At 45.0% G+C, this 27,643-nt stretch overlaps 1 protein-coding gene across 16 annotated transcripts in view; it reads right to left on the bottom strand.

Annotated features, from left to right (window-relative positions):
• Nucleotides 1–899: 899 nt before the first annotated feature.
• PHC2 (polyhomeotic homolog 2) overlaps nucleotides 900–27,643 on the bottom strand; it is a 145,837-nt gene continuing 119,093 nt past the window's right edge. For 14 of the 16 annotated variants that reach the window (XM_074217840.1, XM_074217845.1, XM_074217842.1 and 11 more), the window contains 6 exons: nucleotides 7,714–7,916; nucleotides 5,588–5,717; nucleotides 4,579–4,693; nucleotides 3,546–3,687; nucleotides 2,596–2,872; nucleotides 900–2,282 (listed from right to left, as the gene is read on the bottom strand). In XM_074217840.1, the coding sequence (XP_074073941.1) occupies nucleotides 2,128–2,282; nucleotides 2,596–2,872; nucleotides 3,546–3,687; nucleotides 4,579–4,693; nucleotides 5,588–5,717; nucleotides 7,714–7,916 (1,022 nt within the window). In that variant the 3' untranslated portion in view covers nucleotides 900–2,127. Of the gene's footprint in view, nucleotides 2,283–2,595; nucleotides 2,873–3,545; nucleotides 3,688–4,578; nucleotides 4,694–5,587; nucleotides 5,718–7,713; nucleotides 7,917–21,897; nucleotides 21,922–22,442; nucleotides 22,512–27,643 lie in introns of those variants that run through there. The other 2 variants (XM_074217855.1, XM_074217856.1) reach the window with 2 other exon arrangements.

Raw genomic sequence — 27,643 nt, 5'->3', positions numbered from 1 at the left:
TTGACACCCCTTGACCTCTCCTCATTCATATTGCTGGAGCCATTAGGGTTTCCTATGGTCAGGATTGGCCTGACACCATTTATTTTTAGCATCTCCATCCTCTTAGACTGATATTCTCCCCACTATGGCAATCTCTTCCCAAACTCCTAAGTATGCCTTCTGAGGGCGGTGGTCCATATCCCTGAAGTTTTTGTAATCCTCCCAACAGAATCTGCCAGCCTTGTGACCATATCTACCCTTTGCTGGGGTTCAGCTAGGCAAACAAACCATGTTACATTTTAGTAGAGACAATGCCTTATCCCCAAAGTAAACATGCTGAGAGTTTCAGGCAATAAGAGTAGAAGGAGCTCCCTGCCTCAGTAATTACATTAACTGTTCTTATTTCTCAAGTATTTTATTCTGTTCACATAGTACCTATGAAGGTGGGCTCAGGTTTGCCCAAAGGAGTCATCTGGCTAGAAAAATGGAGCAAGGACTTCTGAGCCCAAATCCTTTCCTCCCCATTCCCCCATAACTGGAAGTTGCAAGAGGGAGAGAAGTGGAGCTAGTTCACTAGCTTATCTAAGAGCTCAAGCTCAGCATATATACATATATATATATACATATATATATATATATATATAATATGCATATATATATATATATGTATATATACACACACACAAATATGCAATAAATTCCATCTTTACCAGAGAAACTATGATCCTCTTTCTAATGGTGCACATTGTTTACTCTTCTGAAGTTCTTGCCTCTTAATCTTCAATGACGTTGAAGTATAGGGGCAACCACCTCTACTGCCAAGGGCTCAGGGGGTCTTGAGCCTAGAGCCTAGATAGCCTCACCAATGCCATTCAAGACTGAAGGCAGAAGCCCATGGAGGAGTAAGGGGACAGCAAAGGCAGGTTTTAGAGATTTATTTAATTAAAAAAAAAAAGGTCTCTAAAAAGTCCTTCATTTTCCATTTCTACCCTGCCTAGAGGGTAGTGAAGGAGGTACCCATTTTGTTCAGGGAAAATTCCATTCTCCCCCAACCCCTTCCCAGGCTGCATGAGGCTGGGTAAGTCAGAAGCAGGGGGAGCTCTTTTCCCTTCCCACCCTACCTTCTTAAGAGGCCCAAACGGTTGCTGGGAAGCTTTAGAGGCAAAGGGGTATAGGCAGAGGAGGTGAGGAGATGGTCTTTTCAGGCCAACCAGGAGACAAAAGCTGTGCAATCCTTCTCAACAGTCCCTGGGTCCCCAAGGCCTTGCAGCTGGGGGGTGGTGTTAATGGAGGAGGCCGTGCCCTTCACACTGGCCTTTGGCAGAGGGCCTTTTCTTAATTCTGCTCATGGGAACAATTCATAGCACATCATGATGGCCTCAAGTTCAGAAAGAAGAATCCCCAATCCTCCCTCTTACAGACCCTCCCAGCCTCTGTGCCGAGGCTGTGGCTTCCTCATGCTCCACCTGAGGGTGAGTGGAGTCCAGGATAAAGCAGTAAGAGGAGACCTGGATAAAGCCAGAAGAAAAGGAACTCGGCCCATATGCCAGTCTGGGCTCTCACACACAGTCTCACACACACAGCGTTAAGGCATATGGGCCAGCAGGCATGGCCAACACAGGCCCAGCTTCTCTCTCTCCACCTGGACATAGCAGTGCCTGGATCTGGGGGAATCAGGCTGAAGGGGGAGAAGTTGGTGAAGAGTTAACCAGCTGAGGGAAGACTAGGGCAATAGGTAGGCAAGGGCTGCCTTGGCGTCTGTCCAGGCCTGGTGGTTGTCCTTGACAGTGATCCCACTTGGGTTGGGGAACTCTGGCCGCTTGTGCCTCTGAGGGGTGAGGATGGGGGCTAGGGTGGGCAGGGAAGAGAGCAGGGCTAGAGCCATGGGACTTCAGAAGAAGCTGATGCTACCAATATTTACAAGCACAATGCCCCACCTTCTGCAGCCACCTGCCTACCTCTGTTCTCTCCTGCAGAAATGCAAGGGTCAGTGAGGAGGCTGGAAGAGCCCCTCCTCCTCAGCTGTGCCCAGGAGAAGGAGCTCACAGCCCCTTCTCTATGTCCCTCGGGATCGTTTTCTTGTGCTCTGCTCATTAGGGTGCAAGGAGCTGCCAGGGAGAGGAGAAGGGGTCTTTTCCAAGCCAGGTCCTAGGAGTCTTTGAGCATGCTGATGCGGGCATAGATCTTCAGAGCGGGCCCCAGCTTGATATTCATGGCACTCATCAAATGGTCTTCCTTGAGCAATAACAGGGCCTGCCCATCGATCTCCTGGGCACGAAACTCTTCTGCAATCTCCTGGCAGCCTGGGAAGGTAAGACCAATCTGTTAGAAGGTGGTGAGTGGGGGCACGAGGAATACAAGCTCTGTGATGGCAGCATCATGTCTCTCCCTGCTACAGTGAGGGCAAGGGGCTGGATCTTTCTGAAGAACCAGCTCTCATGTGTTGTGGTTGGGTTTGTCCTCCATGGGCAGCAACCTGCTTCAGAATGCCCCTCCCTTCTTCCCTCCTACACAAATGAAAGCAGCCAAGAGCCAGCAAGAATAGGGAGTCCCTCCCCGCCCCTCAGCTGTGAGATCTCTGGGTTTTGGGAAGAAGGGGTCTTCTGGGGCTCCTACCTGGCAGAGAACGGATGAACTCATAGACATCTTCCACATTCCATTTGGTGGGTTCACTAGGTAAGAAGTGGTGCCCAACCCCCACCAGGTCCCTCATGTGCATGTCTGGGAGCTCCAGGTCCCGCTGGCCCTGGCGCCGCCGTGAGGTGGAGGAGCTGGCAGAGATGGGGGACAGGGGCTCCTCATAGCTTGAGTTATCCGAGCAGCGACTCGAGTCTTCTTGGCTGTGGGTTAGCTGCAGAGCAGCTGTGACTGAGAGCGGCACGGCCCCTGCAGGCTGGGGAAACAAATGTTGAACTTGAACTTTAGGGCATGGCAAGGTCTCTCCTGGGGAGAACAGGGACTTGTGTCCAACCACCCTGGAAAGGGGGATGATGGAAGGGAAATAGCAAGATCACAGGGCTCTTTCGGGACCTTCCAGGAATTCCCAATTCTTCTACCACCAAGCAGGTTCTTCCTTGGACAACCTGTCCATGCAAGGGGGAAATCAAGGTGAAGGGGAATCTCCCAAAGAGAAGGAACGTCAAGGTTCAAAGGGCAGGGGTAGAGTGTTCAGCCCTGAGCAAGGCAAGAGACAAGGCAAAGTCTCCTGAGGAAAGGCCGGGAGCCTCCAACAGTCTCATTCTCACAGATGAGAGGGGAAGCGACCTGCCCATGGCCATCTAGGTCATCAGCACAGGAGCTGGGCCTCAAAGGTAGTGTTCCACTGTGCCATGCTGCCTCTGCCATGTGCTCCTCATGTCTGGTCTGATTGGTATTTGCCCACATCATTCAGCATGGACGCACATACATCCTAAGTTCTGGGTGGCCATGGCACCCAGCTCAAAGGGGGCTCAGCTGGAGAGCCTAGTGAAGGATGTGGTGCAACTGCACCAGACAACGGCCTGCCAGAGCTTGGCTTCTCATGGAAGAATACATGGCAAAGGAGGCAGACCAAGGCACCCTCTCACCTGCTTCTTGGCGTCCTTGGGCAGCGCTGGCAGGCTCGCCTTGCTGGCCCGTCGGCGGTTGTGGGGAGCAGCCCCTGGTTTCTGCAGCTTGCTGCGGTCTGAGTGGAAGAGTCCCACACGCTTGGTACAGCCCACATTGTACCTGCCCAAGCCCAGAGAGAAAGGGGTAAAGGCCTCTGGGTGAATTGAATAGATGGACATCAACTATCCATCAGCTTCCAAATGGAGAACACTCTGAAGGGAGGTGATGGTGAGGTTACTGTCAAGTACAGCTGGGTCTTCCCAAGGCAGAGCCAGGGTACCTGGACATGGCTTGAGATGACCCAATTCTAGTCAAGGAGCTGGTTAACAAGAGGGTCAGTGACTCCTACCAGTCACTGGTCACAATGACCCTCAATACAGAAACTACTACTTCTACCTCTGCCCTAGAGGCACAAGGGGGTAGTGGAAGCATTAGGCAGTTCCCTACAACTATCACTGAGGTGGTATATAATTAAACACAGGAAGCAGTTAGGAAGAAGGGCTGTGATTTCAGGAAAAGCCTCAGGAAAGGAGCTCATGCAGAAAATGAACATGTGCCTAGGCTATTTCCTGCCCTCTGTATCTGAGGTACTCTTTTTTTTTTTTTTTTTTTTTTAAGTTTTTGCAAGGCAATGGGGTTATAAGTGGCTTGCCCAAGGCCACACAGCTAGGTCATTATTAAGTGTCGGAGGCTGGATTTGAACTTAGGTCCTCCTGACTCCAGGGCAGGTGCTCTATCCACTGCACCACCTAGCTGCACCTTAGGATACTCCTTGATTGGGTCTGGATCTGGGCCCCTAAGATTCTAGTTTTCACTGGATGCAACCAAATCCTAACCATTGTGTACTTTCAGGCAGGCAAGTCAGCCACTCAAGATAGAAAAGGTCTCTGGTGGATGGGGATGGCAGAAAAGCCATCTGGGGCATCAAGATTCAGAACAGAAGTCAAACTGCCTCAAGTTAGGGAAAGGAGGACCCTGTAAAGACAGGGCAGCAGGGCTGAGGCCACTCACCTCTTGGCACAAGCCATAGAACAGAAGCGTTTGGAACGTTTGAACTTGTAGGCAAAGTCCACTCGACCACAAAGTTCACACTTGAGTTTGAGGGGAGTCCCCTCCTCTTTGGATTCTGAAAGGCACATATTGAGTTCTTGGTCACCTTCCTGTCCAGCAGGTTCCTCACTCCATGCTCTTCAGCGAATCCCTATAGCTAGCAGACCCAGCAACAGTTCGCTACATCACTACAGGCAATCCCAAGGAATTAGGCTATGCCACTTTTTGGTAATGGCTTTTTTTTGGCTGGAACTAGCCAGTGATTCCCTCCAAGAATTCACTCTCTCGGAGTCTCTTTTACAAGTGCTGTGGGTCCAAGTGTCAAACAGAAGCTGAGAAGGACAGTTCCCTTCTTATCATTGTCAAGAGAAAACTAGCATCCTCCCAATCACCCAGGCTTACAAAGCACATATCCTCCTTATTCCTTACTCTTCACCCCACCTGCATCCAAGCTGTTGTAAAACCCAGTCAATTCTATCTTTGCAACATCTCCCCAATATGCCCCTTTCTCTCCTCTAACATGGCCACCGCTCTGATGCAGGCCCTCATCCATACTGCCTGAACCCTTTTCAATGGCTTCTAGGGAAAGGAGCTGCCTGCCTCAGGACCTTTTCCACCTCTATCCAACCACCCTATTCTGGGGGACTACTCTGGTCCTGGAAAGCAGACCACTGGAGTCATGAGCTTGGGAGCAGCATGCCTCCCAGCATGCTAACTCAGGCTCCTAGAGTATACCCAACAATTTACAAGAGAAAAGCAGGCAGGTCAAGAGCAGAATTGGCCAGTGATGAAATTGGAAAAGGACTATAGGCTCCTAAAACTGAAAGCTCACAAAGCTGACACATAGAGGCTCCTGGTTCCCCAAGTTTACCTATTTGGCATCATGAAAAACGTGCCAAGGTATTCATGAGTCACTGCTGCCCACTAAGATGTCAGGAAGATCACTAGCCTCAAAGTCTGAAACCCTCACCTTGCAGATAGGGCTCCTCCATTTCTGAATCAGTGGTGGTGGTGTTCTCTTGCTGTGGGAGTTTCTCAGGCAAAAGCCCTTGTGCATACTTCTTCTTAAGGTTCCCCACCAGCAGGGACGAGCGTCCCACCTACAGGAAAAGGAGACAGGGGACCTGGTGGATTAGGAGAGCCCACAGTTCAGAATCATATCATGGTTTCTATCCTTATCAAAATAATATACAGGAAGTATTCTGGTGCCAAACACCAGCCAGTCTCTGCAATACTCAGAGTATCAAGGCTCAGGTGATGTCAGTTTTCTTATCTACTGGCATTATCCTGTCCTAAAACTCACAAAGCAGAATACCAAACAAGAGAGCCTGATTTTAAACAAATGACTGGCTTGATATGCTAAGAACAGGACCGCTCTTAGAAGTGTACATGGAGCACAAGCTCCTCTTTTCCTTTGCACTAACCAGCACATGAGACTGAAAAGTGGTAAGAGAAAGAAACTGTGGCAATCAGCTGGGCTCAGAGGGGCTGTCTTGATGATTACTCTTTTCCCAGGTCTCTGCCACCCTGCTCCCAAAAGTCAGGGAGAAGGGAGGGAAAAGAAAATGGAAAGCCAGTCACTGGTCCATAAGACAACCCTGAGGGTTGCTAGGATGCAAATCCCAATTCTTCATTTTTGCTGAACCTGGCTTCAAAATGTGACCATACAAATGGTTAAATCATACAAATGCCTACATCCAAGGGAAAGAAAGGGCAGTTAAATAGTGTTCTCTGGCTCTACTCTTAGAAAACAGTTTCCTTAACTAGTGTCTCCAGAATCAGGTGTTCTCAAGTGAGGATAGGTTTAAGGAAGAATATTCTGGTTTAATGGGTAGGGTAGTCTAAGGCTGGGTCATTTATATATGTAGACTTCCTGGTCTACAATCCCTTGCAGCTGATTCCAAAATGTATATCTTTTATCATCCTTCAAAGTATCAGCTCCTCTATCTCAGGATTATATGCAGGATGTCTACTATTAATCATCTATCTCTTCCAGATCTACAGGAGAAAATGGTGAAAAAAAACAGGTTGACATCTCTGGGTATCAGAGTTCTTACAAATGGAAGGGGTACTACAACATTCTTTGCTTTCTTTAGTCTGTAGAGCAAACATAAAGTAGAACTATCTGTTCTGAAGTCCCTCAAACCAGATCCTCCAGTTGGTTTTGTTGTTGTCTGTTTGTTTAAAGAAGCTACTTTTCTAAAGTCTCCTATATCTTGGGGTCTGTAGTTGAGACAAAGATATAGATAAGGGACCTTAGAGGTCATCCAATCCGGTCCCTTCATTTTACAGATGAGAAAACTGAGTCCCAGAGAGATCAGGCGACTTGCCCAAGGTCAAACAGGTCATCAGTGAAAGAAACAGGATTTGAATCTATGCCCTGACTCCAAATTCAACATAGTTTCCACTGGATCATGTTCTGCCCTTCACATACTTCTTGCTTATACAGAGCATTTCTTTCTGAAGGTCCTCTCAATCTCATTGTCTCCACTAATATCTCTTTGGAGAAGGGTCTTTCAGGGACCCCAGTATCCTTCTGTACCGTCTTGCCATTAGCTGCTGCCCAATCACATTATATGGCTATTGTTTCAATTTCTCACTAGTGCAGTATATTAAGAATTTGCTTCTACAAGGTTCCTCTTGCTCTTCAATTCATCACCTATGTGCTTTCCCATCTGAGTTCATGTGTTCAGATGAAGACATTTAAGCATTAAGGTAATAATAGTCATACTCCTGATTCTCACTGGGATAAAAATTGTTCCAATCCAAAGAACAATATTGTGCCCCAACTTCTAGAAAGTTCCCTTTTACAGGTTTGACCATGTTGCATTCATCAGTGATTCCTCTCTGACCAGAAACAGTGTGGATTTCCTAAGGGATCTTGCTATTTCATATATGTTCACTGAGCCATTCTGTATCTGGGTGAATACTTACTTGATCCTGGAAATAAATGGACTTTTAAGACATGGTACAAAGGGAGGAGGAAAGGTTAGCACAATCAGGACTTTGCATGGAATTATTGAAAAAATAATTTTGATGATAATACACATCCAAAATAAACTTTTTTTGAAAAAGGGGAAAAGAAGTAGTCCGTACCGGGAAAGGCTCCGCCCCCTCCTGGATCACAAACCCTTCGATAACATGCGTCAGGATTTGGGGTTTCACAATGGCCTGTGGTGGTTTATTCTCACCATTCTGGGGGGCAGTGCCAGTGATGCTGGAGGCAGAGTTTCCGTTCCCTGAGGTCATGCCGGGGCTGCTGAGGTCGTTCAGTGCATAAACAATGCCCTTACCTGTCTCTGTAATAGAGGGAATATAAAGAAACAAGAAGCAGGGATCAGAACTGGAGGAATGGACAGAGATGTGCACAAGACAAAGTTGGGTCAAAGGAAACCATGCCAACAAAAGTGTGCCTGGTTTTTTCCTGGGGATGAGAGGGCTGGAGACTAGACTCTACCCCAAGCAGTTGTAGCACCCTCATTCATGCCAACTTAGAAAAGGGGGGTTCAAATATGAATTCTCCAATAGGACCTGAAAAATAGCCCCAAGGAGTAGCCCTGTGCTCGAAATACTTTAACAAGGTCACATGGCGACAACCTTTTGGGAGTTTGTAATCTATGACCATCAATATTATCTTGCAACAAATAGGTCCAAAAATTATGCTGACCATTAGGGAACATTTAACCAATCTAGAGTCAAAGTGACAACTCAAACCACAATCTAGCCAAAATTCTTGTCCAATCCATTGCTTCCTACAAATCCTTCTAATTATTAAACTGAAATGACTTTCATTTTTACAAATCACAACTTTCACGACCACTAATTTTCCAAGGATTTCCATTCATTTTCCAAGTGATCTAGAGAAGAACAAATTCCTAGAGTTGGAAAGAAACTCAAGAATCATTTCATCTAGCTTGGGGTCCCAAGGGGTATCTGAATGGATTTCAGGGGGTCCATGAACTTGGTTGGGGAGAAAAAAATTACATTTTCATTTTCTCTAAGAAAATAAAATTTGGTTTCTTGTGTAATTCTATGCATTTTGTCTTAATGCACTTAAAAACATGATTCTGATAGAGAGCTCACAGGCTTCATCAGACTGCCCAAGGGGTCTAGAATACAAAAAGGTTCAGGAGCTCTCGCCTAATCCAAATCCTGGTCAGATGAATTTCATTGAACCTAAAACCAACAAGTGACATCATGCCTCTACATATGCCTCTTTCCTCAAATCTTACATCAACTTTTTTCATTTTAAAGACAATCAACTCCATCTCCATACTCACCCTACTTTTAATCAATAAATATTTAAGAACCATCCACTACATCCAAGAAAAAAAACAGATTAGAAAACAAAAAAACAAAACAAAACAATACAGGACAGTTCTTACTTTAGGAAGTCTAATAAAATCCTAGATTATTATTAACCCAGGCTCTCTAAAAACCTCTATTCCTATGTTGGAAACTAGCTTACCAAATGTCAAATAATTACAATTGGGGGTGTATGTGGGGGGGGGGTTCATTCAAATTATTGAGTAAAAACAAGACCAAATGAAAGGTTTAAAGGTATTTTACTAATTTTTACAAAAGCAAAATAATTCTATATTTAAGATACAATAAAGATCTAAGTTATGATAGAGCAGAAATTCTTAATTTCAAATTATGCAGCCCTAATCCAAACAGTATAGCATAGAAAAGTTTAAGGCCCATTGTGAACTGATTGCCAGTATTTTCAATCCTTTACCACTGAAGCATTTGGCTGTAATATAACCAGCCAGCAACCATTTCTTTTCATAATATTTCTGATGTTCACAATCAAGATTAAGGGGGAATTAGCCAAGAAAGAGAATTTTAAAGGTCACATTAATGAATTTACAAAAGTTAGTTTGGATTCATTTAGGAATACAAAACTGGTAATAATCTAGCTTTTTTAAGAGGAGCAATTCTCACAGAAGCATATTTTCCTTCTGATACAATTTTATAGTAGAGAATTATTTAGGAATTAAAAAAAATACTCTCAACCCAGTATTTGAAAATTCCCAGACTGATCCTGCTTTTAAAGTCCTATACTTTGCATATATATTGAAAGCAGTTAAAAATTTTAAAATCTGCTATGTCATTTAATTATAATAGGCCAAGGAAAAATACTAAGAATACGAAATCTAGTTGCAGTTTTTGTAACTGCTGTATTTGGACTGCTGTCCAAATACATCCTGGCAAAAACATCTCCTAAATTAATTCATGAGTGACTTGATGAACTAGAAATGGGTCATCTCACAATGACTTCAGAAGTCTTTGCTTCAATTAATAGGACAAATAGAACAAAATGGATAAAAATTTCTGACACATCTGCAAAAATAAATCTGAACATGAATGGCAAAATCACTGCTCTGGGGAATGTAAGGACCAGCATTTAAATATAAGCTTAACAATTACTGCATGTGTGATGTTGGTAAATCACAGTACTTTACTCTCTGGACCTCCATTTTCTTATCAGAAAAGATGGAGACAGGATCTAAAGTTGTGAAAATTTAAAATATATAGTCTTCTAAAAATGAAAGTACATCTACTTCTAAATTGAGTCTTCCTGTCTAATGATGTAAACAAATCACTTCACCTTTTTACACACACTGATTAAAACACTCCCAACACACTCATTTCCCATGGCAGAACTTGACTTGCCTCCTAAACATCTAATCCCCTGTATCCCTTAATATGGTTTACTTTAACCTTAAGACTCTTCAATTCTTGTTGTCTCTCATCTCATATGTAAATCATTAAGTCATCCATTAAGGATATAAAAACTTTTTAAATTCTAGTTATAACATCACTTTATGTATATAAAGCACTTACCATGTGCCTGACACTGTGCCAATGACTTTACAATTATTTCATGTGATCTTCACAACTCTGCAAGGTAGGTGCAATGTCCCCCATTTTACACAGATGAAGAAACTGAGACAGACAGCGGTTCAATGACTTGCCCAGGGCCACCCAGTGAGCAGTGCCTGAGGTCTGACACCCTTTCCTTTGTGCCACCTAGCTAGTGGAGGCTGGGGAGGTGAGAGAATAACACTGAATGCCACAGTCTATAACAAACCCAGCACTGGCTCAAACAGGAGATATGGGTTCTAATCCAGGTTAGTCCGCTGACTGATGGTGTGACTATAAGGCAAGTTCCCACTATCTGAGCCTGCTAAGCATGGGGGGGGGCTCTCTGTGGTCCCTCTCAGTTTGGGTATGTGAGGATGCTATGATTCCACAGCTAATTTAGTGGTTGGAAGAGTGTTTACTTTAGGAGTCTAATCTGAAGAGGGTGAGTAGATGAGGCAACTTTGCTACCTACCATGCAACAATCACTCTACTCAAGGGACCATGAAAAAGTGTCCTACATACCTTCTCATCTGCCTCTCCCAACCTTGTGAAGAACCTCCATTTTACAGATAAGGAACCCCTGAAGCTGAGAGATGGTCATGTAGCTAATAAGAGCTAAAGGACAGACTAGAACCTTGATTCTAAAATACTATTACTGAGCAATAAACCCCAACACTTCCATGATATGGTCATGGGAATATTCTGTGGTCCCAGCAGGGTCTGAAGCTGCTTTTTTTTTGGGGGGGTCACCCCTTGAGATCAATTTCTTACCTATTCTAGTCACAAAGGCAGTTGGACCATTTCTGGAATAATCAAATACAACCTTGCCCTCTGATAAGCTCAGCATAATGAGATTACATTAATAGCTTTCCTAGGCCTCCCATCTGCTCCAAGGACAACATGCTGCTCTCCTGTGTCAGAAGGAGAGAGAGGGAGACACTGAAACTTAGACCTGCTCTACTGGCCTGCAGTCTAAATAGAGAGTTAGGAATAGAGTGAGCAGAAGAACAGCTAGAGGGCGTGGGTTCAAAGCCCTGCTCTATCACATAATACTATGGCACTAAAGACAAGTCATTTAACCACTTGAGGAGGGGTTCTCAACTACAAAATGAAGAGATAGGACTGGATGACCCCTAAGGTCCCTTCTATCTTTAAAACTATCTCATCTGTCTTTGGAATCAGGGCCTCATGTTGTTTTCTTAATAAGCTGGAATCAACTAGGTAGTTTCCCTAAGACTCCCAGAGCGCAGAATAAGTCATGTGAAATATGATGGAAAAGGAAGTAACCCTAAACTTCAAGCTCAGGTACACTATTTTTGGAGAGAAGAGGGGGGAACAGGGAGTGGTCAGTGTTTTATCCCACAACAGGGGGGGAGCCAGTGTGCTGATACCAAATCAGGATGTCTTTACAGAGATTATGTAATACATGCCCTGCTCCAAACTCCACCCTAATTCTGCCAATGTAAGATTGACTTTTCCTGGCAACTTTTTCCAAGTTCTAATTTCTCCAAATTAAAAAAAAAAGGAAAGCCTGGCTCTTGCTAGGGCATAACTGAACAGGTACCTGAGGTCCTTAGTTACCAATGAGCCAAGCTTGGCCTTCACCAGGGTCCAGTGGGGCTTGACTATGGAACTGGGCACTGGCTGATGTCTGCAAAGCCAGAATGATCGAAGGGCTGTTAGGTTTAGTGCTGGCTCACCATAATACAGCATCTTTGGGCATCTGCCTACAGCAGAAATACCAGCTAGAGAGATGCTGGCTGCCTCTATAGCAGGTGACTCCAACAGAGGCAACGTGGCGTGGAGCTGGCAAGTCAGAACTGAGCCCCCTCAAGCCAGAGAACTCCTGATCCTACCATGCTGACAAAATCACTTCATCCACAAGAAGCCAGTAGGTGTCACTGCCTCCAAGCTCCAGATGGATCCCAAGGTTTATCACCCAGGCAGCCTCTAGAGCTAAGACCAAGTCCCACCTCAGAACCCAAGCTGAAGGAGGTCTGAAGCAGAAGGCCTTGAATCTTACCCCTCTAGTCATTTCATGGTGATATGCTTAAACTTCCTAAGTTTGGGGGATAGTAATATTGTCCCTCCCTACCTGGGGGGGGGGGGCGCGGAGTATAAGAAAAGAGCTTTGTATAAACTCTAAATCATGGGTTATTTATTACTTTAGAATTGATGAAATGTAGCAAGAGATGATAACTGACTGCTGGGGCAGTGACCATGCCTCTTTCCAAGGTGTTTCAGTAGTAACATGTGCTTGTGGGGGCTTCTGATCACACCATACCATCCTTCTAGTAAAAGAAGCTACTGTGAAAGGTCTTATTCCAGAGAAGCTGGGAAGGGGTCCAGATTTTCCATTGTACTCCCCCTCAGAGAATAGAAATCACCACTCAGAGAGATGCAAAATACCAGCTCAAGGAGAAATGTCCTCCCTTGACTTGCTCTATTTCTGGTTCTTTTGTAGGTCATGGGAACAGTTCAACATTCCAACTTAAGAGGTTTCTTGAAGTCCTTGTTAGTTAAGAGATAATGGCAAGGCAGATAGTGCTATCAACAAAAGACCCTAACACAATAGGGATCTTTTGCCTGGAGTTGACTGCTTAAATGATAAAACATGGTCCTGATCTAGGGCACAGAGCTTACTCCCAGCTTTTGGTACTGAAGTCATCATGTTCCCTGCATTTCACCTATGCCGGGCACTCACATCTGGACAGGGAGACAGTGAAATCACAAGGGACACAGTCCTACAGTCTAGGCTTCAGGGGGACATCTGCAAAGTGAAGCAGATCTTCAAACAAGACTGAGAGGGCAAGCTGTCCTTTCTACTTCCACAGGTTAAAGTGGGAAAAGATCTGGGTTAGTGAAGCCCAGGCAGAAAAAGGGACTGAGATCATAGTTCTAGTCTGTGGCTACTAGCTGGATAGTCATCTCTATGAGCCTGATTGTCCTTATCTATACAATGAAGGATCCATAATAAGAGAATCTCTAAAGTCTTTCTTAAGATCCACCATTCTGGCTGGTCCAATTGCAGTGGTAATTATAATTGATTACAGTCAGTTACAGATTTCTTTGGGGTGGCTAGGTGGCACAGTGGATAAAGCACCGGCCTTGGAGTCAGGAGTACCTGAGTTCAAATCCGGTCTCAGACACTTAATAATTACCTAACTGTGGGGCCTTGGGCAAACCACTTAACCCCATTTGCCTTGCAAAAACCTAAAAAGACCCACCATTCTAAGATGATTCTATTTGTCAGTTCAGAAGTGGCCCGAGTTATGTGTAGCTCCAGGCTTTGTCTAGCCATATTCTCTTCTAGAAAGAAGAGATTCCTAACCTGGGCCCACAAATATATTTCAAGGATCTGCATTTGGATAGAGTAAAATAAAGTATATCATAATTTTCACTAATCTTTGTAATCAATCATTTCCTTCTTTCTTCGGAGGAAACATCCATAGGCTTCACTAGACTGCCAAAAGGGTCCAGGGCACAAAGTTAAGAATCACTGATTTATATTTTCTTTACAATATCATCAGTTCTCCTAAAGGCTTTATCTCTGTATATTCTCAAATATTCGATTTTTTTAGCTCTACTCTTCCAACACTAAATATCTTCTAGACACCTCCTCTTGGATATCCCATATACATTTCAAATTCATAGCCCAAATGTAACTCATTAACTTTATAATTCACTATCTAAACTTGTCTCTCTTCCAAACTTCCCTGATTATCTGACCATCCTTTAGTTACCCGAATTCATAATCTTATAATCATCTTGATTCTTCTTGCTCCATCACTTGCCAAAATCTGTCAGTTGTCACATCTTGTGGATTCAACCTCTCTCTGCTGCCCTGCCCACAGTCACCACCCTAGTTCAAGCTTCTACTTCAACAGTTGTCATCCTTGTTCTGCCTTCATAAGCCAAATGACCTATGGAATCCTTCCCAGAACAAAAGATCTCTCTAGCCCACACAACTGACAAATTTAAAGTTTCCTCCTAAAGGTGCAATAATCTCACTTGCCTGCTTGAGATGCTTCTACAGCTCCCTATTATGTGTAAGATAAATTAAGAACTGCAGTTTTGTATTTAAAGCTCTCAATTTGCCTCTTGTACTTTCAACCAAACTGCCCTCTGCCTCGTCGCCTTTGAAGGGGCTGTTCCCCAAGCCCTGAAGTGCTCTCACCTCCACCTTTGGCAATCCCTCCCCTTCAAAGCTAAACTCCATAGCTGCCTCCTCCTGGAAACCTCTCCCAAGCTACCCCCCACCCCAAGTCTCAGTGTGTCCTCACTGAGTTACTCTGTATTTACTTTGTTTTTTCAATGTCATGATGATCTTTCAGGTTGGTATTTCATTGTTGGCTGAATTTAGCTCCATTGCTCTTTATTTCTGGCCTGTGGCACAAAGCAGAGCAAGTCCAATGAATCACACTGACCATAAGGCTTTTCTTCAGGTTTGCACCTTGGCTCTAATTCCAACTCTACTACCTACCATTATCTCAGAAAGTCTTAATAATAGAAGTATTCATGGAAAATTGAAGCAGTTTGAGGTATGAGGTTGATGGTCAAATATCAGGGAAGACGGAATTTGAATGAGAGACCTGTGAGGGAGGGCCAAGGTCAGCTATGGATACAGGGAAGTCTTTATGTATAGACATGATAACTGGGGAAGGGCATGGGGGAAAATAGGATAGGGACCCTGGGGTCTCCATTTTAGAAATCAGGCTTTTTAAGCAAAGTGATTAAATCTTATAAAAACCCCAGGTTTACTATCTAGAAGCAGACTGGATCAGGGTGGTATGAGGTTTCATTTAAAAGAAAAGTCCAGTGATTTAAAAGCAAAGTTTTGCAAGGTGGGTGCCGGAGTATCACACCAGTTCATCCCCAGTCCTGGTTTAAAGAAACTCAGCTGAGTGCTATTGTTCTGGGATTTGAATAGGAAGGTACAGGATCTTCAGAAGTAGGGTCACCAAGTTGCTGGTCTCAGTTTTTCTGAATGAAGTCCCTGCATTTGGAAATAATACATCCACCATTCAAAGATACTGTTAAACATTCTATCAACATAGTTACTGGTGTGGTAGAAGGGGACAACCCACACAAGAGTTTAAATCCTATTAAAATGTAAGCTATCAATTTACACTTTTTGTCTGTGACAAAGTCAATAACCACTATCATCCTATCTACAGTGAATACTCGAAAGATGTCACTATTACCTAGATCTTACAGCTAGTTGTCAAACTAGAAACTAGAAACAAGGTTGACTTGCATGGCCTTTACCTTAAAAGCAGCAGAAATGTTTAGTCTTTAAGGTCAAAAATAACTTATCTCAATACTATTCAGTTATTTTGAAACCAGTGATGCTATCCTTTAATCAGAGTGAGTGCTGAAGCTTTGTATCCAGTAAATCTTAAAACGCCCTGAAGCTGCTTCTTCGATAAGAGGAGCTGGCTCACTGAGCCAGTCAAATTGCTGAAGAATTGATGCTCTGGGTTTCAGAGGCCCAAAGGCTGGAAACAAGGGAGAGCTGAGCAAGCCAGTGCTGCCTTCTTAGGCAGGAAAGCCTCGAGCCCCCCCCCCCCCTTCCCAATTATCATACAGCTGCCTTTCATGCTGCCCCTCAGGGCACAGGGAAAGGGAATAAGGAGCTGCCCATTGGCCTCTTCCCTGAAGGGTGGAACAGCCAAACTGCTAAGCAGTGAAGGTTTTCAGGCTTCTGTGTGTACGAGGGATAGAAGAAATAAATGGGGGTGAACAGATTCTTTCCATGTGCTGGCCAGAGCAAGGGAGGGTTTCCAAACAGCTGTAGACTACTCCCTGCCCATAGTCTCAACCCTAAAATTGGGGATTTTACCCCTATCTAGAGTTCCTCCACATGAAATTTAGCAATGCTAAGTCTATTATTATTGAACTGATGGGCAAAAGCCAAGCAAAGTACCATCTGAGCTGCAAAAGGATGGGGGAAGAGAGACTTGATCCCATGATACCCACTGATGCTTACAGGAGAGGGCTTCTAGTTCTTCCTAAGATGTGGCCAAGAGTGCTCTGGATGAATCAAAGTTATGACAAGTTTGTCATTTTTATCATTCTCTGCACCAAAGCACCATCCTCACAATGGTCCATACTTACTCTTATCTTCATTTTACAACTGAGGAAAGTGAGATTCCTGTTAAGTGACTCGGGCTATTTGGATTCAGATCTACTGCCTTAGAACACATGATCTTTTCACTTTGGTGCCTGGCATAGAAGTAGGCTCTTAATAAATGTTCTTTATTGAGTATATTGGACAGAGACCCTGTTAAAAAAAAAAAAAGGCATACTGGACTTCCAGAGGCTGCCTAATGGAGAGGACTGGGCTACATTATGTACCACTGTGACCCAAGTAAACGGCTCTCTACCTACCTAGATCACACAACTGCAAGGGGCCAGTCACTTTACAGATGAGGACAATGAGACTTGAGATGCTAAGAGATATGAACTTAAGTCCTCTCATGGCACCATGTACCATCTACTATCTAAGTCTTCCTATTCTGATTTTACTTTTCCTTTCTTTCCGGACTCAGGTTGCAGAGAGCTTTCTAGTTTGTCTGGCAGATTATTATGCAATCATTCCTTCCATAAGGATAAATCAACTCAAATCGATATCTCAGCAACCATCTACTTATTGCTATCCTGTGTCATCAACAGACTTTTAAACCAACTTTCAAAAGGGCACCAAGATAGCCAATAGTTTTTCACTCTCCATATTTACCTTATTCTGGGTTTTTTTTCCCCCCAGATTGGAGCCCAGAAAAGAGGTGGGATGGTACTTTTCATTCTGAGAAGACAAGGCTAAGAACAAATAAGACTTTTAGTAAAATAAAGGGGATGGAAAGTGACCATGGCATTGTTCACTGGACCTTGAAATTCTAAACTAGCAAGTCTCCTACTAATCCAACTAGCTAGAAACTGGTAGCTTGTTTCATGTGGATTCAAACTAAACTCATTGCCCTTTCAAGGTGGTACAACTTGAAAAAAAAAGGGCTTCAAAGGGTTTCCACAAATTCATTGGCATCAGCTCAAGGATGCTAGGATACATTCAGGACACAGGTTAGTATTTGAAGCTGATGTTATAAATGGGCAACCCACCCCATCTATAACATATTACTTAAAGCATGAATATCGGTCAAGATGAAGCTGACAACTCAGTACAGAATGGATTCTGTGAGTGATCCCTAAGAGTCATGTCTCTGGAAAATGCTGGCCTTCTAAATAAAGACTTAATGATAACACCTCTGTTCTCTAAAAACACTTCTCCGGGGCGGCTAGGTGTCGCAGTGGATAAAGCACTAGCCCTGGAGTCAGGAGTCCCTGGGTTCAAATCTGGTCTAAGACACTTAATAATTACCTAGGCTAATTACCTAGGGGTGCGGCCTTGCGCAAGCCACTTAACCCCATTGCCTTGAAAAAATCTAAAAACAAACAAAAAAGAAAACAACACTTCTCTTTCCTCCTCCTTTTCTGTAACTGTTTTCTCATGAAGCTCTCAGCCCATACTACCTTCCCCTCCAGGCTACTGGTGGAACATTAAAAATGATAGAAGAGGTTTCCTGGTGGATGTGCTCCCAAAGTGAACCAGAAAATGTTCTCCCAAAAATTAATCTTTAAAATTTTAAATAGCTTTTAAGAAATATATATCAATATTGTTTAAACTTAAGATATGTCAAACTTTGAGAAAGGATGATAGAAACATCAAATTGTATATAATCAGACTGTGAAATTTATTAAAGTTTTTAAGAAAAAGTCTGAAAGTCGTTCTCAAGAGGCCATGAATTCTGCAGCTTACTTTTTCGCCAATATGTTCAATTTACCAGTCAAGTGCTGGGCAGGAACTGACTATAGTCCCAATGTTCAACAATCATTTCTCATTAACCAGCAGCACAACCAGTGAACTAGTCCAAATCTCTTACCTATCTGGATTCATCTGAGAAAATAAAAGTGCTAATTTACTTTAAATAGTAGTAACTTGTTTTCTTATTTTCAAGTGATTCAATCTAAAATTTAATCTAAATTTACAAAGTATTTGTGAGTTGAAAAAGAAAACTTAGTTTACTTTATCAATTTATGAATAAATTGAAATAGAAAGAATATGGTTTGCTCCGTAATTCATAATTAGATTTTTCATGGTGACTTAGCTAAAAGAATTATGTAAATTTAAAAGTGAATAAATATGCTTGATCATACACTGATGCTTTATTGTATCCTAATTCTGTGGGGATCTGTGTCTGGTACAATTCTTTATTAACTGGAATAATTTACAACCATGTTGGATAATCCAAATTTATAGGACAGGGCTGCTGTTGAAGAAAATCCCAAATACCTAAGTTTATTATTATAACTAAGTAAAAAACAAACAAACCTTAAAATGTTTTCTAGTTTGGGGGTCCATTGATAATTATATCTTGCTAATAAATTATGACGAACAATTCCCTGAACAGCCATGATTAACCTGCTGAATTACTAATAGTTAACTTCCCCAATTACTCTGCAAATCCCTGCCTCAATTAGTACTAGCGAAGTATCCATAAGCAGTGGTCTGCTGCTGTAACTGTAAAATCAATGTGAAGACAGCCCAAACTCAAGCACGGCTTTAAAACATGTGATGTGAATCTTCCCAAATGATTCAGTAAATTGAAACTTCAATTAAAAGTTGAGAAAGCAATTAAATTAAAATGAAATCTCCTTCTGTAGGACTCCTTTCTCTAACGTGCTTAATCCTAAACTTAAGTGCTAAAGGGGATTATCATCCTCTGGCACAAGCTTAAAGATTTCAGGGAGCACCTGCACACCTCAAAGTTGAAGGGACCAGGGGATGGCACTTCTTTAACCTTTTTTGCTACTGGGCTGCTAGGTCTCTACTCCAGACTACTGCAGGGCAGGCACATGGCACTTCCTGACCACCACTGGGAAGCCTGTGGTGTCCCTTTAGTCAAAGTTCTCCTATTGGCAGAGATCTATCCTTTCTGTTTTCCAGTTGAGAACACAGGCACAAAACAGATGGAATGTAGGTACAAGGCACCATTTTGAAAGGTTCCCTATTCCTGTTTCTCCACTGCCAATGCCAGCCGAGGTATTTTTGTATTCAGTTCTAAGAGAGGCCTTTTGAGGGGGAAGACTCAGGCAGCACAGGCTTTCTGCAATGGCTTGAACACTGAACACTTTAAGAAATATTAACTTGCCTACATTTAGACTCACCCAAGGAAAGGATGAAAAACCTCATGGTCAGGATCACTGAGCCATGTAGCTGCACAGTCAGAATGATAACTACCCTCAAGATTTCTAAGATTTTAGAGGCCTGGTGAATGGGAATGCTTAATACTAGGAGTAGAGGGCGAGAGAAGATGGGTGGGTGTGGTCGGTCTGGGTGGTGACCCAGTGATTATGGTTTTCACAAAGCTTTAGAAGAAAAGTCTGATGCATATTCCTAATGAAGAAAGGCACATTTCAGACAAAAGAGAACCACTGCACCATCTTCAAAAACATACAGAAGAAATAAAAGACAGTCATATGTGTTTATCTAAGGCCAGTATGAATTATAATTCTTCATAGGATCTAGCCGCTTAATTTACCCACTCTCCTGAAAATATGAGAAATCATGGGATTCAAAGTAGCTGAGACATGAAATGATTAAAGCAGGAAAAAGGATGTGGCTTGAGAAAAACTAGATTCTGGGGGCTGAGCCAGAGTCAGAAACAGACAGTGCCATGGGGGAAGGGATGGGAAAAAAGAGAGGAGAGGATTGGAAAGCTGAACAATTAGAAAGGGAAAATGTGAGTAAACTCAACTTCACTTGAAAAGTTAATGTATAAATGAGAAGTCAAGAAAAAAAATTCAAGACCTTAAATTTAGGAAACAAAATATGCTTTTTAACGGGGAGTTAAAGTTTCCAATCAATCATGGTAATGAGGCTTGTGTTAAATTCAATAGATTACATCCACACTTTTTTTTAAAAAAGCTAATGTAGGAAGTGATAGCTTGGCAGAGTCAGCTGTGGAGTAAAGAACTCCCCACTGAAATAAAAAGGAACAAATGTCTGAGGTAACCTGAAGCTAAGGGAATCTGTGGAGACAGATGGAAGAGAGGGATGGAGCTTCTCTGTTAGATAGCAAGTAGAAGTGGGAGGAGTAAATAGCATGTCCTGAACAAAAGTACAGAGGGAAACCAGGTCCGGAAAGGGAAAGAAAGGTCAGTGAGTCAACAGTCCAGGAAGAGGAGGAGAGAACAGGGAATTCCATTCTGAGGCTCTCTTAGAAATGAACAGTGATGTGGAAGAGAGACAGATGAGCATCTCAAGAAAAAGAGGAAAGTGTCTAGATCTGGATCTACTTACCAGGAAGGCCACCTACCTTCTCAAGATCAAGGTTAGAGAGTAAAGTTGTAGGCTGTATCCAAGGAATAACTGGAAACAGTTCTTTGGCAGACATTGCCTTTAGGATTCTATGCCAGTTAGCATGATAAGAGGGTGGCTGGGTTAGGGAGCCCACCAAAGCAGCTCGTGGGTCTTAATGCATCGACAATAAGGTGCAAATTCCTAGAGGTTAGGGGTCTGTAATTCAGTTCCTTTTGCAGTGAGTGGGGTCCTCAAAAACTGGAATCACTATGTTCATTACTAAATGAAGCTAACTTAAAAGTTCTCACCCCATGTCTCAGGTTGGAATTTAGATTCAGAATGAGTCAGCAGTGGAAAATACAAATATTTATCAGCTCATCCCCAGGGGCTACCATTCTGAATATCACTGAGAAACCTGGAGAGCATGACTAACCTTGGGTAGAAAGAAGCAGGTCTTTTTTCCTTAACTAAGAAAATAAGACAAGCACCTACTCCAGAGCCTAGAGTAAAATCAGCAATGTGGTGAATCTCACTTGTGACTCAAGCACAGCCAAATACTGAAGCACCCAAAGAGAGGGTTAACAGCAGGAGACATGGGTCCTGGAAAAAAGGGATTTTCCTGCCTCATTAGCCTGCCATTTTTATTTTTAACCAGAAAGCCTAGCAGTGCCTACTTTTCAGCTGATCCAGGAAGAGAAGAAAATCCCACAGTAATTCTAATTAGATTGCTGATTATCCAAATAAGACGGCGTGGCCGGGTCCAGGAGACCTCCCAAAACAAGGCGGGGTGAGCGCAGGGTGGACAGGGGAAAGAACCTGAAGGCAACGAGAAGCAGGGCTGGCACCTGGCACGGGGAAGGCAAAAAACCCGGGCAGCCCGTCCAGTGGTGGGTGAGAGCGAACATCCCGGCAGCCCTGGGCCGGGGGAGAAGCCGGACCCCGAAAACCGAAAGTGAACGTCGGGAAGCTCAGGAGGGACTGGGGGGGGGTCCCCGAACCCAAGTGCTGCAGAGCCAGAGGAAGCAGGTCCCCCCCCCCCCGGCCTTCCCTGAGACCTTGGGCCGGTTGTTTCCCTTCTCCGAATTCAGCTTCCCGGGGGCAGGGGCCGAGCCCCCGAGCCCCCCCCCCCAAATTCAAGCAGACAAAAGAGGCCGGAGCTGCGTCCGGGCCCCGCGGCCCAGCCCAGGGACGTTTTGTTTTCCAAAGTGTCCGGGCGGCTCCGGGCCGGCGGGGGGAGCGGGGCCCCCCCCAGGGGCAGCCCCCCAAGTTCAGGGCCGCCCCCGCCCCCGCCCGGCAGCCCCACACCGGGGAGGGTCGGCGACGCCTCGACCCGGGACGCCCGAGGCGGCCGCCAGCCCCGGGGCCGGGGAGGACACTGAGGCCGCGGGGGCTCCGGGCCGGGCCGCGGGCCCTCTCGGGGCCGGGCGGGGCTCCGCGCCCGGGGAGGCGGCGGAGGCCGGGCCGGCGGGGAGTAGGCCGGGGCCGGGGCGGCCGAGGGCGGTGCCCGCGTGCGCCCGGGCCGTGGGCTGGGGGAGGGGAGCGGAGCCGGCCCCCTCCAACCTCCCCGGGGCCGCCCCGCGCTCCCGCCCCGGGCACTGACCTGTCCGGGGGCCCGGCCGCGCGGGGCCGGGCCGGGCGGGGCCTACGCGGCCCCGGGGCCGGGCGCCGCCTCACGCGGCCGCCGGGAGCCTCCGAGCCGGGGCCCGGGGCCGCCGCGGCGCATCCGACCCTGCGGCCCGGCGGCGGGAGCGGGGCCGGGGCCGGGCCGGGGGACGTCGGGGCCGGGTCCGGGCCGAGCGCCGCGCGGGGAGAGGCGGCCGGCGGCGGGCGCACCAGGGCTGCGGCCGCCGCGGAGACAATGCGGCGCGTCCGGGCCCGGCTCCCGCGGCCGCCTCCGCCGGGGGGAGGAGCCGCGCGGGGGCGGGGCGGGGGCGGGGCCGGCCGGGCGGGGCGGGGCGGCAGCACTGCGGGGGGAGGGGGCGCGGGGGAGGGGGCCGAGGCCCGCACCCCGCTGTGGGGTCTGCGGGCACAAAGTGGAGCCGGGCCCGGCGCGCCCGGCGGGGAGGCGTCTGCTCTCCGGCCGCCTCCGGGGGCGCTCGCGAGGGGAGTGGTTTGTTTTCTTTTGGCGCCGGGACCGCGTGAGCTCGCGCGAACCGGAGGAGCCGCCGAGACCGGGACGTCAGAAGCGGGGCCCCCGCCCGGCGCGCCTCCCGGCCCGGGGCCGGGCTCCGAGCCCGCCGCCCGCGGGAGCCCGACTGCGAACGAACCCACTTTAGCGAGCAGGAAAGGCCGAGCGGTCTTCCCGAGGCCGCTCCCAGAAGGGGCAGAAGGGGCAGAGTTTGAACCCAGGCCTGGGACACCGAGGCCTGAGCTCTCGCCACTCCCCCGTCGGGGATCCTCCTTTCTGGTCACAGCCTCTCTCCCGACATTTTCGGCTCTGCCTGCTCTCGGGCCTGTTCTCTTCGACTTTCCCCCTCGGCCTTTCCCGGCCCGGGCCTGCCCTCCGGGGACACCTGGACCTTCTTTTCCCCATGGCTTTCCTCTCTCAGGATGGGAAGGCGGCAGAACCACCCACTTCCCAGTTTTTCTCCCTTCCTTCCTTTCCTCTTGCCACCGTTCCATTAGATAGCAGCCCCAGAGGCCAGGGACCCCCTGCCTTCTCTTTGTACCCCACCGAAATGCTCGCCCTGTTAAGTACGGCCTCGATCCCATCGCCCCTCTTCCTCTGGGTGAGCTGACTCAGCTCCTCTTTTTGCACTGTCACATTTCTCTCAGAATTTGGAATGTGCGGCCTGGGTCCGACACCCGGGTGTGCTGCTTCCCACTCTCGCACTAGCCCTCTCTGGCCCCTTCATTCCCCCCTTTTTAAAAAGAATGGGCTGGACCAGATGACCCCTGGGCCCTTCCCAGCTTTCAATCCTTAGGAGTGCTGGCTCCGTGTCTGACTCCCAACTCTTCCTCTAAGTCTAGAAGCTTCTTGAAAAACACTGATCATTTCTAGTGCCTGCCACATGTTTGCAGAATACCTGACACATGAAGTGTTCAGCAATGGGTTTTTTTTTTTTTTTGGCGTTGATTTGACTTGATTCCAGCGATTCGATTCAACAAACGGGTATTATAAGCATGCTATGGACCAGACCCTGTGCAAGGAGCTAGGGAAAGAGTTTTAAGAAAGGATGGTCTCTGCCTTGGAGAAGCTTACAAGGCAATAGAGGGTGTGGGTGTGTGCTTGTGTATTTCTATACATATTTTAATTGCCTTAATGGTTTTTGCCTCACTAGATTTCTCTTCATGCCCCTTCTTCATAAACCTCCCTATTTAATAACAAGATGGATGTGGATTACATAACAATAGCTGGATTCATAGATGATTGAGCAGCCCTAACTAGACAGCATTGATCAGTGAATTGATGGCAATTCTATATCTCCCCAAAGGCAAGCCACAAGTACCTATCCTTTGCTTTTCCCTCTAATTGCATTCAAATTGTTTAGATTTTCAGATGAAAAAAGCTGGAAGGAAGAATTAGTACCTTAAAATGACAGAATCAAGGCTTTAGAATGTGAAAAGCTAGGGAAAAAAAAAGTTGGAAAATAAGGGTGATAATGTCCTCTACCAGCACGGTTTTGGAGAGAACCAAATGAGTTAACATGTACTTTGCAAATAGCATTTTAAATAAAGAAACACAGAAGACATTTTGATAGGAATGCGTCAAAGAATCCTGCTCTACAGCAGGTAGAGAGGCACAATGGTGCCTCACTGTGGAAAGGACAGAAGAGGCCATCATCCTAGCTAGATCCTCACCCCCCCCCCCCAGGTTTTATGCTGAGCTTCTCAGGCTCTAGAGCTTGTGCTCTGGAAAGCTCATTCAGCAGAGTCTAGGCCCTGGCAGGTTCTCCCAGGCTGGCAAGGCTTCAAAGTGCAGTCTCAGTGCCAGACTGCTGGCTGTCTGAGGACCAGCCTCACGAAGCAGGGAGAGGCTCATTGTTGGCTGCTAGGTGATGAATTTGGGGGCCATGGCAACCAGCGAAACAGCTAAAAACGCCAAACAGCTCTTGGTCCTAGGCAGCCTCTTCTGCTTTCACAGCCATGATGGCAGAGGGTAGGAAAAGGCATCAGAGGATGCCGAGAACACTTTGACTGTCTACAGAGATTAATTGAGCTGTTGGTGCTCAATGGGGAAGCTTTGTCCAATGACCAATCAGTTGACACACTACTTTAGGGACTGATCCACAGCCATCTTGACATTTTTGTTGTAAATGAAATCAGAAAACAAAGAAAATACAGCCAGCTGAGGGGCAGCTCATACATTTTTTTCTGGAGAGAAGAATAAAAGAGTTTGGAGAGAGGCTTCCATTCTGTACACAAAGGTGAATAATAAATATTTCAGGAGATCCTTGGCCATCTCATCATGCAATGCTTACAGTTTACTTTGAGTAAACAATTACTGAAGAAATTCTCTGAAGAACTTAAGATGCTCCACACTAAACTAAATGAATGGCAAGATTTATATTGGAAAAAGCAAAGGTCTGGCTACTCAGAAACCTTACATCTTTTTCAGAATTTTTTTTCAAGAATAGCATTAGTAGATGTTGGCTGTATTAAGCACAGAACTTTGGAAATGACCATGTCAACAGATGGTTGCAAAATAACTGGCTACTAAAATGGGAGTCATTTCAGAATCCTCTGGGTAGTCAGGTCATTGACTGTTTGGAATGAAGTCCAAGACAAACCAAGGTAAAAGGAGAAAGATGAGAAACCACTGGGTGTGTCTATGGCATTTTAAATTTGATCTTTTAAAACAAGATCTTTAAAAAATGAGAAATGGACCAAGGTAAAAACACTTGAATTTTGACTATCACCATTTGTTAAATAATTTTTGTTCAGTCATTTTTCTGTCATCTCTTTTGGGTTTTCTTGGCAGAGATACTGGAGTGGTTTACCTTTTCCTTCTACAGCTCATTTTACAGATGAAGAAACTGAGGTAAGCAGGGTTGAGTGACTTGTTCTGAGTCCATGGCTCATAAGAGTCTGAGGCCAGATTCAAATTCAGGAAGATGAATCTTCCTGATTCCAGGCCTGGTACTCTATCCACTTTGCCACCTGTCCTAAATGATGTTTTAACTAGTACAAAATAGTTACCACAATGAGGAGACTGACAGCAACTAGAAGCCACAGCCAAAGGTGACAAAAAAGGGAAGATGAGCAATGTCAGAGAGGGTATGTATGGGAAGAATGGGTCATTGATGCATTGCTGGTGGAGCTTTGAACTAATTCAACCATTCTGGATAGCAATATAGAACTTTTCCCAAAGAGAAATAAAACTGAGCATACACTTTGACCCAGCAATACCAAATCTAACTAGGTCTATATCCAAAAGAAATAAGTAAAAAAAAAAAAGGGAAAAGTTCCACATGTTAAAAAATATAGCAGTTCTTTATGTATAGTGGCAAAGAATTGGATAGTGGCAAAGAATTGGAAATTGAGGGGATGTCCATCAATTGGGGAATGGCTGAACAGGTTATGGTATATGAGTATTATAAGAATGGTCTGGCTTTAGAGATGAACGGAAAGAATTACATAAACTGATGTGAAGGAAGCAGAACCAGGAGAACATTATACACAGAAACAACCTTGTGAACTGATCAGCTGTGATGGATGCAGCTTTCTCTCAGCACTACGGAGAACAAGAACAACCTGAGAGACCTGCTAAGGACAATACTATCCACTTCTAAAGAGGAAGAAAAAAAAATAACAAAAAAAGCCACAGAATCTGAATGGATACTATGTTTACTTTTTTTAAAACTTCTCTTGTGGCTTTTCCTTCCTATTCCATAGTTTTCTTTCTTTTCCCTTGGTACTGATTTCTCATACATAAAATGACTAATAGGCATGTTGAATATGGGTGTACATATACAAGTTTAACTGAACTGTTTGCTGCTTGGTGGGGAGGAAAGGAGAGAGTGTGGAAATGTGTAACTCATAAATATGCAGGTGGATGAATGTCAAAGGGTTTTTATGACATGCAGGAAAATAAAAATATTTAAAAAATCTATTGAACACTTCTGAGCAAAACAACTCAAACAAAAAACAAACCAAGCCACAGCCAGAAAAAGGTTTAATTGAGGAATAGAGTGTAATCTAAAAAATGTCAGACTTTGCTGTCAGAAGACTTGGAGGTAAGTCCATTAATATACTGATTGACTACTGGTATTTTATTTTAATTGATATTAATTTCTTACTATGTATAATACACTTTGCTAGGCACACTAGGCAACAAAGTTGCCCTCAAAGAGTTTAGGTTATAAAGAAACACATGTTCATTAATAATTTACAAAGTAGAGTAAGGCAAGGACAGGGATTCAGAAAAGATCCCTGTCCTTGCATTAATCTACCTTGTAAATGACCCAGAAAAGGTCATCTAGGAAAATTTGAGAATGAAAGGAACACTTGAAAGTTGGAAAGTGGAGTTGGGGAGCTTGGTTCTTAGGTGAGCCATGAAGAAAGTAGACTATATTATAATATGCTTTTGGATGAGGGGCTCACTGAATGAGTCTGAGAATGTATATCTTAGACAGGAAGCTAAAGGTGGTTAATGAATTGAACCTAGAATTTTGAATAAAAGGAGGTAAGAATACAATTGGGAAATGGTGCTGGGCTTTCAGTAATTCCAAGTTGTTCCCTGTCACAAAGCCCAGCTTTTTAACAATAATATTCTCCTGGTGATGCTATAGGATTATAAATAATAGAACACTACAATCTTAGAAAAATGAAAATTATAGAAACCTCAGAAGGCAATAGAAA

Source organism: Macrotis lagotis, chromosome 1 (genome assembly GCF_037893015.1).
Source record: "Macrotis lagotis isolate mMagLag1 chromosome 1, bilby.v1.9.chrom.fasta, whole genome shotgun sequence".
In the NCBI taxonomy this organism is placed as follows: Eukaryota; Metazoa; Chordata; class Mammalia; order Peramelemorphia; family Peramelidae; genus Macrotis; species Macrotis lagotis.
The sequence above is the reverse complement of the archived record's forward strand: the minus strand, read 5'-3'. Positions and strand labels throughout refer to the sequence as shown.